Consider the following 14,317-nt stretch of genomic DNA (forward strand, 5'->3'; position numbering starts at 1 on the left):
TATGGTAATTTATAGATAATAGGTATCCAAAGCCATTTGCACATAACAAAATATGTATTTTATCAAAGTACATCCAGTTCCCCCCCCCCTTTACATTTTTTGGGGCCCCCAAGACAGTGAGGCTCTAAGCTGTAGCCCTAACCCCGTGGTGAGTGCTGCCCGGCATTTTGTCACTCCCCTCAGTGGTGACACCCGGGGCGTCCTGCACCCACCACACATCCCTTCCTCCGCCCCTGCTCCTAGGCTGAGACAGGCTGGAAATTAGGCTGTACAAAAATGATAAGAGTTTTGAAGAGACCAAAGACTCAGCTACATTAGTCAAAACAATGTTTTGAATGTGTTATAAACATGCAACGCCAGAGAGCAGAAAGGATTTCAATGCGATTTTTACATAGTGGTTTTGTTTTTGGTTTTTTTGGAGACAAGGCAATTAAGAATAGACGTTAGAGATGTTTATAAAATTACAGTCTTTGTGCCAAGCTTGAGCGATTAGCATTAATAATTGTATTATAAATTGGTATTGTTATAATGAGGCTATTATTGGAATGTAATTGAAAACTAATAAAAATTTATAATTAAAAATAATAATCACATTATGGATTCAGAAATACATGATGCGTTCATAAGGCTGCCGAGAAACTAGTCCTACTTATCATAATCAGTTATAAGACTGGTTTCTCAGTATACTAGATGGTGGTATCATTACCACACAATGGTGAAAATCAGGAGAGGAGTTAATGTCAGGAGGGGTGTGTAATATTTTCCCTTCATTATCTCTACCAGCAACATGGGGTTGGGGGAGGCTTGCTTAAGTATTTATTCTCTCCTGTGTCATCATATGAAGCATTACCAAACAGAGTAAAAGCTGCTTTATGTTCACATGATGTTAGCATTGACAAGACTACCCACCTCAAAATTAAACAGATGTCTGGGAACAAAGATATCAAAACTAACATTGATGTACTCCAGGTGGTGTGTATAATCTGGTCAGCCCAGCTGAAAGAGATGAAAATAGAAGCATGATTTCAGAACCAGTTCATGCAATGATGCGTGATTTTCTTCCTGGGCTTGGATTGCAGGTGTTGAGAAATCAAAGATCAAACATAACACAACACAATAAAATATAAATTCATAAATATAAAATAGACAATCGGAGCAGATTGCAGCAATAGCTCAAGGGTTACCATAAAAAAATTACCCTGAGGCAAAGATCACAAGACGACCTGGCTGGTAGCCAGATTCTGTGGCTTCAGCATTTCCCTAGTAAGCTATTTGTGTTGAGAAACCTATGTTAGGGTTCCCATCTTCCGAGCTGCAAAAACCCAGACACATTCGGGGCATTCCCCCTCCCCTCCCCATCCCACATCTCTGTCCCCCGGCCCCTCCCTGCCCCACCTAACCTACCTTTCTCCAGTCATCCTCCTTCACAGCCCTCTGGGAGCGTTGGGAGAAGTGGTACAGCATGGCCTCTACCTGGCAGAAGTGGCACAGGCTGGGTGATTTGGTGGCTTGGAGGCTTGGTGCTGGCGGCAGAGTGGCGGCCCTGGCGGTGGTGGTGTTGCAGACCCTGCTGCGGCACTTCCAGGCAGTGCGTGAAGGGGGTGGAGAGTGGCAGGCCCTGAAGAGCGCCTGCCCTCTCCCACTCTTCAGTGGCATATGCCTGCCCCTCAAAAGAACCCCTAGATATATATGGTATATCCCTAAACCTGGACATTTCGTGTAGAATGCAAAGATCCGCCCAGATGGGCAGGTCGCCCCCCCCAAAAGAAGACATGTCCAGGAAATCCCAGACATAGGGCAACATTAACCTATGTCTGAAAGTAATAATAAATAATAATAACTTATTATTTATACCCCACCCATCTGGCTGGTTTCCCCAGCCACTCTGGGCGGCTCCCAACAGAATACTAAAAACACACTACAAGGTCAAACACTAAAAACTTCCCTAAATAGGGCTGCCTTCAGAAGTCTTCTAAAAGTCAGAAAGTGGTTTATTTCCTTGACATCTGACGGGAGGGCGTTCCACAGGGTGGGCGCCACTAAGACAGGATGTTGTCTTATGGAAAGAAAAGCCATCTTTGAATGGAGAAAGGAAGCAGAGCAGGAAGAAGAGGAGCCTACCTGCCCCAACCCTACCATTAGGCAGAGTGGTAGGAGGTCCATCTCGAACCTCTAGGAGAGCTGGGATTTGGTGTTTTCCAGAACCAGGTGGTTCCTGGATAGATCAATTAAATTTGTGTACCACACTCTATCTGCAGGTCTCAGGGCAGTTCACAGGATAAAATCATGATATAAAAACACAGAATATATAATCAAAATAAAAAAGAACAACTCAATATCCCCCACCCACCATCATCTCCTTACTAATTCTATGTAGACTCCTGTTCCTTCTTAATAATATATAATGAGTCACATTTCCTTCATTTATTCATTATTTCCCTTCTGAGGAAGAACAACTTACTGTATGCCAACCTCCTCATAAACCATTGGACCTGCCTTGCAGAAAAAGCATGAAAAATGGTGCAATATCATGAAGTGGGTTGTCTATTATTATTATTATTATTATTATTATTATTATTATTATTATTATTTATTTGTACCCCGCCCATCTGGCTGGGCCTCCCCAGCCACTCTGAGCGGCCTCCAACTGTCTAATTGGTGCTCCACCCAATCCAAGGTGATTTCTGGTGGCCTGTGAAACCCAAACCCTCCAAGTGTTTCTATTTTCCAGAGATGTCCCTGATTTAGAAAAGCTGATTCGATCCCAGAATGTCCCACTTTTCCTTAGGATGTCCCTATTTTCATTGGCGAGATATTGGAGGGTATGGAGTTGTTTGACCCCTGAGTCATATGAAGGCAATCCTGTATAGGGGAGGTGTTGTTGTTTTTTAAATGCTTAATATTTCTTCTTTTTAAAAATTATTTATTCATGTTGGAAGCTGCACAGAGTAGCTGGGGCAACTCTGTAAGATGTGTGGGGTATAAATAGTAAAATTATCATTATGGAATGGGACGTCCCTATTTTCATCAGAGAAATGTTGAAGGGTATGGAAACACACACCCCAATTTGGTTGTAGTTAAAAAATAAAATGAAATTGCCCAGAAAGTAGCAGAGTTGAGTGTCACTGCTGCAGAGAGGTCTCAGCCAATCTGAGGAGCAAGGGAAGAGGCTTATGTCCCTTCTTTTTAAAATAGGCATTTCCTCCTCCCCCCCACCCCGCATACCCCCTATGACCCCCCACTCCAAATCAGCTCTGGGGTGTCAAGAGAACACTAGAACATTGTGCATGGGGGAGGGGAGGGGAGATATTTCCATCTGGGGAGGGGGAATTCCATCTGAAAATGTTTGTGCTGATGGAATGATCAGCTTGACACATACCCAATTCTACCCACTGTGTTTCACCTATTATTATTATTATTATTATTATTATTATTATTATTATTATTATTATTATTATTAATTATATATTTATACCCCGCCCTCCCCAGCCAAGGCCGGGCTCAGAGCGACTTACAAGCAATAATAGAAACAGGTTGAATGATTACAACTTAAAAACAAAATTAAAATACAACATTAAAATATTGAAACATTAAAATATTAAAATGTAGCCTCATCCCAGGAGGAGAAGGAAAGGAAAAAAGAGAGGGAGGGAGGGAATCAAATTGGCTCCAAGCCAAAGGCCAGGGGGAACAACTCTGTCTTACAGGCCCTGCGGAAAGAAATCAGATCAACTTTTCAGGGCAGTGCTGAGCTGGAAGAACTACTCAGGTGCTACTCAAGCAAAAATGCTGCTAAGTATTCTTGTGAGTGTCTTGGAGAGTTTCCTATACGGAAAAACTGAAGGAAGGTGAAGACAGGTGACCTCACCTAGGCCCAAAGTCACCCCCCACCAAAGCAGGCTCAAAGCTTCTCAAAGCTTTTCAAAATCATTTTCTCAGCAGCTAAGCATCAGAAACATTCCGCTTGCTGTAACAAAGGTAGAGAACAGTCCACTGTTTCTCAGGTCTTTCTCATGCCTTCTGGCCTTGCTAAAGAACCACATTGCAACTTGCTTTCTGTCCGGGAACCATGCCAGAACAAGAGATTGAAACATATCTGAACACTCTGAAACCCCCTCACCCCCTTTCCTGCCAAGAGTCCACAATAGTCCCAAGACAGCTTTCTGTACATGCTCAGGAACCTCAACATGGGTCAGGACTCCTGAGGGAGGAGAAAGGAGGAGGGAACTGGAAAGGGGTATATATGCTTGTGCACATGACTGTGAATTCGTGCATGCTTTTTGTGACTTATCACACTTGCTCCTTCTACCAGTTCATGGATGGTAGAAATAAAAAGCCTTTTCTCCGAAACTATTCCTTGAGTGTCTGTTGACTCCCACTTCCCTTTCCCAGGCACAATATTTTTCCCACCCGAGGGCAAAGCCTCATAAGGCTACAAAACCATAGTGTTTTGTACTGACTTAAAAGCTTGGGTTAAAAGCTTGATGTTTACTGGTAATATTTATATTTGCTAAGATTAATGAGATCAAAACAGCTTTTTCAGGCTCCTGACCAAGGTTGAAGTTGTTTGTTCCATGTTGGGGCAGAGGTCAAGGGCCTCACGCAGCAGAATGAGCAGAAGCAAAAGTGATAAGACTAAAAGTAAAAGTGCGCTTTCCCATAGAAAGTACAGTGGTACCTTGGGTTACATACGCTTCAGGTTACAAACACTTCAGGTTACAGACTCCGCTAACCCAGAAATAGTACTTCAGGTTAAGAACTTTACCTCAGGATGAGAACAGAAATTGTGCCGTGGCGGCATGGCAGCAGCAGGAGGCCCCATTAGCTAAAGTGTTACCTCAGGTTAAGAACAGTTTCAGGTTAAGAACAGACCTCCAGAACAAATTAAGTTCTTAACCCAAGGTACGACTGTAGTTAGTACACATTGCCATTTAAGAGTTCGTGTCCCTTTAAGACCTTCAAGTTCAAAGGCAAAAATCTCCTTATTGCACCACTGCATGGAGCATGTCAATGTTTAACTTTTACTGTCATCCGTGTTCTCATAATGTTCAGCCTTATCAGCTCACCTTCAGACTGAGGGAAATAGAGGAATGATTGTTGTAGGGTCAGTTTTCTTTGTCCCCTTCCTCCAATCTGGTGTGGCTTTTCTGACTGATTGCTGCTCAGATACTGTTCCAGAGAACATTGTCCATTTTCCTCCACTCATCATAGTACAGCATAGTCTAGCTTAAAGAACAGTTTGATGTGCATAGAGGAGAGCCAGTTTCCAACGGGGGTGCAGAGACCTATAGGAGAGAAAACAGCAGCTGCCTCCCCAAAGTGCTCCATCACCCAGCCCTTGAAAGAACCTTGCTCTGTGCAGGTGGAAATGGGTGGGGAGGGGAAGGCAGAGAAATTGCAGATAATTGTTCTTCACTAGCCTCCATTGTCCTCTTTTGATTTATGTGTAAAAGTAAATATATCATTAATATTACACTCATGATGTGAGAGTGGTGTGACTAGTCTCTCTCAGCTGAAAAGATTCCCAGGTTTGGGCTGGGGCTGCAGACCAGTGAAGTGCTTCCAAATGGGGGTGATCACATGCAGATGGATCCCTCACATACATTTTTTAACTGTGTGGTCAAAACATTTCATAGGTATACCAATGTTTTCCATCTACACCAGTGGGTGGTTCAGGGTGAAATGTTATCATACTGTGGACTCTCACCCTTTCTGTCAACAACTATGTTTGCACAGTATTTGCATAGTAGTTTCCCAGTTAGATATTGTTGTGAGTTTAGCGGGGGACAGGGACAGGGAGGGGGCCTGCATGCCTGAGACCCTTCCTAGATCCAGCAAGGGCTGAAATCTAAAGGAGATTCAATTGCTGGAATAGCCAGCCAGCTTCTTGGCAATGGCCCTATAAGTATGGGTCATTTCCTGGATTCAGATATCTCTACCTTTGGCAGTGTAGATCCCAAGAAGAGAAGCAGAGGTGCCAGCTTGCGAGGGCAATGACATCACACACATAGTCTCCCAGCATCGCATGCATGACGTTAGGACATCGGGGGGGGGGGGGAGTTGAACGAAGCAGCTGCAAGGCTTCAATGGCCAGTGGCTCCTCCTGCCGCTGTCATTGTGTAGGCTGAGCCTAATCCATGCCAGGGAATCGTTGGCCCGCGTCCTCAGATCCAGAGAGAGAGCAAAAGAAAGCACCAGGAAAGATCCTTCTTTGGAGGAAAGCAGTTTATTCTCTGTGCACACAGAGACAGCCAGCAGAATATCTTCTGGAAGACTGGCTGCCCCGAAATACGCCTCTGCAGACTTTCTTATACCTTGAGAAAGCTCTCTCCCTCCTCCCCCAAACGCCCTCCAGAAACTTCCCCAATCAACTGGAAAGTTTTCAACTTATTTTTTTTATATGGCATGGCATGTCTATATTGCTAGCCCTCTAAGCAGCCCTCCCTATTTTCCCCTATACGTGTCTTTCTAAGCGTCCTGCATCCCCTCCTCCCGTCTCCTTCGTATGTGTCTTTTTTATCTTGCATTCCTAAAGTAGGAAAGCGAGGGGCCTCTTTTGCAGGTCTGGTTATTTCTAGCTTACAGTCTCCTTCATATGTGTCTGTCTTATCTTGCATTCCTAAAGTAGGAAAGCGAGGGGCCTCTTTTGCAGGTCTGGTTATTTCTAGCTCAGAAATTGACTTAGATCCAAGGTACAGAGAATATAGAAGATCCTTCTTAGGTACAAGGTACAAGGTATAGAAAGCAACCCTTCCCTCTCCCTTCAATTGAAGGGAGGCTGCTTTGACCCTCCTTCCCCTCCATGGCAGAAAGAGGAAGAGAAGGAGAGCCAGCCAGAGAGCAAAAAGAAATTCTTTGCGATTTTTACATAGCGTCAGCAGATGAGGAAGCCGCTCAGGCGCCTGGGGTGGCGCGGCCAGAACCAGGGCAGTCCACCCATAGGGGCGGGGCAAGGGCGGAGTGAACTGCCCATAAGTGTGGGGTGAGCCGCTATAGGGGCAGGGTGAGCTGCTATAGGGGCAGGATGAGGATGGGGATGGGGTGAGCTGCCCATAGGGGTGGGGTGAGCTGATATTGGGGCCGGGTTAAGGGCGGGGCAAGCTGCTATAGGGGCAGGGTGAAGGTGGGGTGAGCTGCCCATAGGGGTGGGGTGAGGGTGGGGTGAGCTGCTCATAGGGGTGGGGTGAGCCGCTATAGGGGCATGGTGAGGGTGGGGTGAGCTGCTCATAGGGGTGGGGTGAGCCGCTATAGGGGCATGGTGAGGGTGGGGTGAGCTGCCCATAGGGGCAAGGTGAGCCACTACAGGGGCAGGGTGAGAGTGGGGTGAGCCACTATAGGGGTGGGGTGAGCCGCTATAGGGGTGGGGTGAGCCGCTATGGGGCGGGGTGAGGGTGGGGTGAGCTGCCCATAGGGGCAGGGAGAGGGCGGGGCGAGTCTGCCTGCCTCCTCCCACTCAGCCTCCCCTACAGCTGTGGGAGAGGCAGCGGGCAGACCGTTTGAGGCAGTGTGGAGCCTGCGGGTGCCCAAGCCATCGTGTCTCTACAGGCCCCTTGGTGAGTGCCGCCCGGCATTTTGTCACCCCTCTCAGTGGTGACACCCGGGGTGACCCACACCCACCGCACCCCTCTTCCTCTGCCCCTGTATAGCATTTATTTCTTTTGGAGAAAAGGCAAGTAAGAATAGACATAAGAGATTGTTTTTTAAAAAAATCAGTGTTTGTGTTAGAGGCGAGGAGGACAATTCCACCCTTTTTAGTTCTGGCTTGCCCTGTTGGCTTCAATCAACTAACAGACATTACTGGAATCGGTTTTAGTTGCAGCTGCTGGAAAGCGGTCTGAATAAACAAGTTTGGTGCCAGCTAAAAACATTATTGTGTAGCTAAGTCTGCCAGTTGCTTTATAATTCTATAGAATTATAGAAACCAATGCTCTTTTTAATTTTCCACAGGCATTTTCCTGCCATTATAACACTTTTAATTTTCTTTTACTATAATACCTCCCTTGCTTCAAGCAAGCTTGTCACTTGTTAGTCTCAAACTCAGCAATCGCCAAGTTGCCAACTGGCACCAGGACTTCAGCAGCTGTTTCTCCTTCTGCACATTGAGGGTGATCACATTCCCCGCTGGGAGGTCCTGCCCTTTGTTTGTGGGGTTGATTTTAAATCATGCTAAAAATTGTTTTACACTTCGCGCCCAAGAATGTCTTCAGCCTCTGAGAGGGTTGCACTGTTCTCTGAAGCAGGGGAGAAGACCTTGGGCCAGGGGTCTGCAACCTTTAAGACAAAAAGAGCCACTTGGCCCCTTTTCCGAAGGAAAAAAAACTGGGAGCCGCAAAACTCGTCATTATAAAAATAACTTTTTTGTCACTTTTTTATTATTTCTTTGTTTGACCCCTCAGAATTACTCCTCCTCATAGAAATAAACGTTAAATTAACAAGTTACCTTTGTGTGTGTGTGTGTGTGTTTTTCACTCCCCTTCAAAACAGTGACCAGCGTACATGCCCCTTACAATGTAGCGGGCGGGCGGGAAGGTGACGTCGGGACAGTGCGTGACTAATGCACGCACTGTCCCCATGCGACGTCAGAGTCACAGTGGGGAGTGTCGGGGCGCACAATGCCCCTCCTCCCCTCGCTAGTATCCGCCCCGGAGCCACAGCAAAGGTATAAAAGAGCCACATGCGGTTCTGGAGCCGAGGATTGCAGACCCCTGCTTTGGGCAATTGAAACAATCTCTAGATTCAAGCTGGGGGGTGAGATTAAAGGCTGGGCGGGAGGAGCTGGAGTCAGAAACGGCTGACTAGTACTTCGCTGGCGATAACGAGGAAACGGGAGGGAGAGGAAGAGGCGATGAGTAGCAGGAACCAGTCGTTTTGAAAACAGTTTCTATTTTGCTTCTCGTGGGCTTGGTAGGCAACAGATACTTGTTCCTGCACTGCAGAACCTGACGCTGGATTGATTCTGCCAGAAGGTAAAAAGAATTCTATAATATACTGGAGGAGGGAGAAATATTGGGAGGGGGAGGAAAGGGAGAGGGTGAGATGGGGAGGGAGACTGGGGAAAGGAGAAGGAGAGGAGGAAGGGGGAGAGGGTTTGGGGCTGAAGAAAAAGCATTTCTAAAATAATATAAGCAGTGCTCTTTTTCTTAAAAAATATTTAGGGGTTCTCTCTCATTTTGACTCAAGAAAAGCACCAATTTAAAGCTGAAATCGGAAAAAATAAATACAGTTAACAGGACAGGACAGAGAAGACTTATTCCCAAAGGTGGCTTTTTATTTTTATTTTTTTAGGAAACCCAGAGGGGAAAGCACAAATCCTCAGACCAAAATTTGTGGTTCTGCCAAAATAGAAAAAATTATACAATGTATAGAGGGGGGATATGGGGAGGGGGAGGAAAGGGAGAGGGAGATTGGGGAAAGGAGGAGGGGAGGAGGAAGAGTTGACGGCTGAAGAAAAAACATTTCTACAATAATATAAGGACAGCTTTGTTTGATTGGGGAGACTCCTAGAATCCCTCTGGGGGTCGTGAGGGAGGAGAGGGGGAGAATGTTCCCTTGGGCAAGGAGAAATCCTGGTGCTGACAGAACGTTCTCTCGGCACTGCTAGGAATACAACCCAAAGTTCTCACCCCCTCATTCAATATAGTGGGGAATAAAAAAAATGGCTATACTGTTGTTCAGGCTTCAGAGAAAAGTGGAAGAAATTTGCAGAAATATGAGCCTCTCTGGATTAAGCCTGCCAAATTTTAGGCAGACCCGTTTGGAGGTTTTTGTGCCAGACACCTTTATTAAAGTGGGCCAGACCTCACTATTAAGTAGTGGGTGGACATAGCAGACGACACAGAGATTTCTCCAAGTGGTTCTTTATACAGTAGTAAGCTGGAACTGAACTGAACTCAAACAGCTCAGCCGTCCTGCTTTTATAGGCAGCCAGCTGTCAACAACACCCCAGAGTTTGCCACCTAAACTAACTGACGTGGACCTGAGTGAAAACTATATACACAATACCCCTGGTGGCCAGGGTGAGAACTTCAATACATATCACTCACCTGGAGCACTGTGTCCATTTCTGGGCACCACAATTTACGGAGGATGTTGACAAGCTGGAAGGTGTCCAGAGGAGAGCGACATTTCCTCATAAAGCTTGGAAACCAAGCTTAATGAGGCGCAGGAGCTGGGTATGTTTAGCCTGGGAAAGAGGAGACTGAGGGGAGCTAACAGTAGCCATCTGCTACTCTCTATTTCTCAATGCCAGGCCAGTGGGTGGTCCTATATTTGCATAGTAGCTTCCCAATTAGATATTGTTGTAAGTTTAGCGGAGGAGATGTGTGTGTGTGTGGGGGGGCTAGGCTGCATGCCTGAGACCCTGCTAATTCCTAGATGCAGCAAGGGCTAAAATCTTGGTAATGGCCCCTTAAGTGTGGGTCAGGAGCGTGGTGGAGTCAAGCGAGGGAGGAGATGGAAGAAAGACAGGCTCTGACTCTGAATCTGACAGGCTGCAGGAGGAAGCAGACCCAGCCCCCCCCTTTCCTACCAAGATATTGGTTTGAGCAAGCACAGAGAGTTTCCAAGAAGGGGGCGTAGATGCTAGGCAACCAGATAGGCAGAGGATTGACAGCTCTTCTCTGGAAAGCGTAGAATTTCCCGGCCCTCAATCCCGAAGAGCTGAAATGGTGAGATTGCAAAGGAAGTGGAAAAGGGGAAAACAGGTTTTCCTGTTGTCACTACAGTGATGACTCCGAGTAACTAACTGTATCCATTTCTGCACACCGCAATTTAAGGAGGATGTTGACAAACTGGAACGTGTGCAGAGGAGAGCGACATTTCCTCATAAGGCTTGGAAAAAAGGCTTCATGAGGAGGAGGAGGTGGGTAGGAGAAGGGGGGGGTATAATACGATAGCCATCTTCAACTATCTCAAGGGCTGCTCCCTTTCACTTGTCTCAATGCTCTCATTTCATCAAGTAAATGTAAAAACATTACTGTAATCATTTAGACTAAAAAGAAGCAATATTTCATATATGAATTTTCCAGCTCTGTAAATTAGTATACGTAAGACTACCTTTAGGACTACCTTTGTGGGGGGGGGATATACTAGTATGGAAGCAAAACTGCACCTTTTAAAGACTTCAAGAAGAGATTATTTATTTCTCCGCTCTGTAATTTTGTCTCCGCAGAGGAATCTTGGGACGTTGATGCTATGGCAAAAACTGATGTTGTGGTGAATTTTTTTCTGGCAAAAGCACAGAACTGATGCTTCAGACTCTGAAGAGGCTTTCATTTCATTAGAAATAAAAGGAGTCACGAAGACAAAACAGGGAAGTGGAAAACATATTAAGTACAGCTTGGCGGGACAAAGTATCTGATTAAAGCACACAATTAAGTGGTATTTAAAAAGGGTGTTTTCTCACCACATCACCTAGCCATACTGTGCTTGATTCTGCAATCCAGTGATCTGCTTTCAACATATCGCAAGAAACTGCAAAACTCTGTGTAACTCGAGCTGAGTAGCATTTACTGTAATGTCTCCTTTCTCCTGGGAGAAAGAAAATATGGGTTTCTCTGAAATGGAAAAGACACAGCAAAGGCTCCCCATGAATCCAGATGCAGCAGAGAATGGGGAATGTAGTGGAATCACAAGTAATGGAAGCACCAAACAAGCAAGAGAAGGCTTTTTTCTGAAACAGGGCCATTGTGTAGATGGTAAGTGAGTTCTGATGAGAAAGGCATGAGTTTGTCAAAAAAGGTATGGATTTGATGCTGGGATGAGAGCTGCAGAATGCAGGCCAACTAATCAAATTCATGGAGACGCTAATTTATTCAGGCAATTAAAAGCCATTGGAAATGGATGGGTACATAGACACTTGTGTGAAAACCGAGGAAGGCTTCTCCGACTCTTCTTAGTTCCTCTCTCAGATGGAACTATCCTTCCTCATGCAGGCATGCATAAGGAGAAGGGGGTGAGGCTGCCCTTGAGGGGAGAGATTCCTGGCTGTTCTTCCTGTTCCCCTTCCATGTACACCAAGAATGGAGAGATTGTTGCTCGCCAGATGTTGCTGGATTCCAACTTCCTTCCATCACTCTCTGCCAGCATCGCCAATGTAGACCAAAAACATCTGGAGGATCACAAGGTCCCCATTCCTGCTGCACACAGAGCTGGAGAGTAACTGATAAGCGAAGGGACCAGGAATCTGCAAGTGCAGGCGCATGATCCACAGCACTGACTAGCACAGCGGCACTTTAATGCTTTTGTTGTTGTATGGTGCCCATATGATTGGGTTGAATGGTATACATTACAGTAGACCATCCTGAAATTTATATTTTAGTGGGTGATTTATAATTTTTTAAAAAATAAATAAATAAAATTCTCAGCAAATTGAGAAGTAAACGATACTGTGCGAATCCCCTGGCAGAGAACCCTGTAAGACTGCCTGCACAACTTTGCGTTATGCAACAATATTTCAGAACTTATTGTTCAAAACATATTGGTTCCTCCTTCTTCCAGGAACCCAATCTGACCAAGCAAGTGTTGCCATGTTTACATGCTGGTGACATGGCATTAACTGGAAAAAAATTATCTGCTGAAAGCAGACACTCAGAGCTGCATATTGCTGATAAACCACTTTGCTGGCTAGTCCTTACATTTGGACCTGGTTTTCTTTATCTGTCAGTTATGTCATCCTCAGCATAGAATTAATATAGCAACCTTAGTACATCTGCTAATCCTGGTCCATAAACTACGAACTGCTATTTTGACTTATTTGGGTGAGGCAAGCTTGAAAATTCAATATCCCGTATTGAATGAATAAAGCTTCTTTTAGCACAGGAAAATGTTCTTTGGTTGAACCATTCATTTTAATGCATTTTGTTTTGCACATTAATGGATCTACCCATGATGTGTTGGAACCAGCCCTATGTTATACAGAAATGTGCAAGGGCTTAAACCCCTTAATGGTTTGTTTTACAATAAAGATTAAAATGGTTTCAGGTTAACCATTTTAATCTTTATTGTAAAACAAACCATTAAGGGCATACAGTTTAAGCCCTTGCACATTTCTGTATAACATAGGAAATGTAGGATAGAACATTGGGAAGCTACTATGTAGGATAGAAATTAAGTGGTTTCCAGCTGTAATGCTTTAAGAGAATATGAAAAAAGGCTTATAAATGGGTAAAAGCTTAATGGCAAGGATTTGCTGAACTAATAAATCTAAGTGGAATGCAAAAAAGGGAGGTATGAGGAGGTCCGGGGAAATAAGTTTAAGGAAAATAAGAAACGGAAAATTAATGTGTTTTTAATTGTTTTTATTTTGTATTTTTCTTTTTCTTTTTTCATTTTTATTGTAATATGTTAAAAAATCTTAATAAATATCTTATAAAAAATAAATAAAATGGTTTCAGGTTATTCGCTTGAGGTTGCTGCACTAGCCTGAGATGCGTGAACAAAATACAGTGGTGCCTCGCAAGATGAAATTAATCCGTTCCGCAAGTCTCTTCGTCTTGCGGTTTTTTCGTCTTGCGAAGCACGGCTATTAGTGGCTTAGCGGCTATTAGTGGCTTAGCGGCTTTAAGAAAAAGGAAACAAACTCGCAAGAACTTGTAAGAAGCAAGCCCATAGGGAAATTCGTCTTGCGGAACGACTCAAAAAACGCAAAACTCTTTCGTCTAGCGAGTTTTTCGTCTTGCGAGGCATTCGTCTTGCGGGGCACCACTGTATCCCATTCTGTTTTTACATAGGACAGAGATCTCCTGTCACTTCCATTCTACCAGCGACAAAAACTTTCAACTTCTGTTTTGAGGGCAATTCAGATGCTCTAAAAGGGATGGGTAACTGTGACCTTCAAGATGTTGTTGGACTACAATTCCCATTACCTGCGACCACTGGTGATGATGGCTGGGGCTGATGGGAGTCCAGCAACATCTGGGGGGCTGCAGGTTACTCACCCCTGCTCCAAAGCCCTGTGTACCCAGTTATAATATAGCAGTATATGACACTGCAGCTCCCTTGACTGGCACTGTTTTCTGGTAACAGTCTTGGCAGCCAGTGGATTTAACAAGGCTGCCACTATTAGGTAATTTACAGATGATCTTTATTAAATTTTTAGTTACATACTGTACATACACATGCATTATATTTCACATTTGTTCTTGCTCTCCCAAGATGACTTCCCTCCTTCCTTCCTCTGACTTTTTTATGTCCTCTTTGACTTTTTTTATTCAGGCCTATACGGTAAACATTATAGTGCATCACCTTGATAGTTTAGGAGATGGTGGCATGTGAATACTTTTTAATAAAATAAATAACTGGTGATTCACCAGCCATG

General features: G+C 44.7%; 1 protein-coding gene and 1 long non-coding RNA gene across 3 annotated transcripts in view; one reads left to right on the plus strand and one right to left on the minus strand.

The window, feature by feature from the left end:
- Positions 1-469: 469 nt before the first annotated feature.
- On the minus strand, positions 470-5,911 carry LOC308581350. Its single transcript, XR_014004998.1, has 3 exons — positions 5,067-5,911; positions 1,405-1,666; positions 470-996 (listed from the first exon to the last, which is right to left on the minus strand). It is a non-coding gene; the product is annotated as an uncharacterized lncRNA (long non-coding RNA).
- A 2,838-nt stretch (positions 5,912-8,749) lies between these two features.
- LOC308581122 (C-type lectin domain family 2 member B-like) overlaps positions 8,750-14,317 on the plus strand; it is a 72,398-nt gene continuing 66,830 nt past the window's right edge. Inside the window, exons 1-2 of one of the 2 annotated variants that reach the window (XM_081183613.1) lie at positions 8,750-8,966; positions 11,171-11,696. In XM_081183613.1, the coding sequence (XP_081039739.1) occupies positions 11,516-11,696 (181 nt within the window). In that variant the 5' untranslated portion in view covers positions 8,750-8,966; positions 11,171-11,515. The remainder of the gene's footprint in view (positions 8,967-11,170; positions 11,697-14,317) is intronic. The other variant, XM_081183614.1, reaches the window with a different exon arrangement.

The sequence above is a fragment of the Podarcis bocagei genome, assembly GCF_964188305.1.
Source record: "Podarcis bocagei genome assembly, chromosome: 2".
NCBI classification, from domain to species: domain Eukaryota; kingdom Metazoa; phylum Chordata; class Lepidosauria; order Squamata; family Lacertidae; genus Podarcis; species Podarcis bocagei.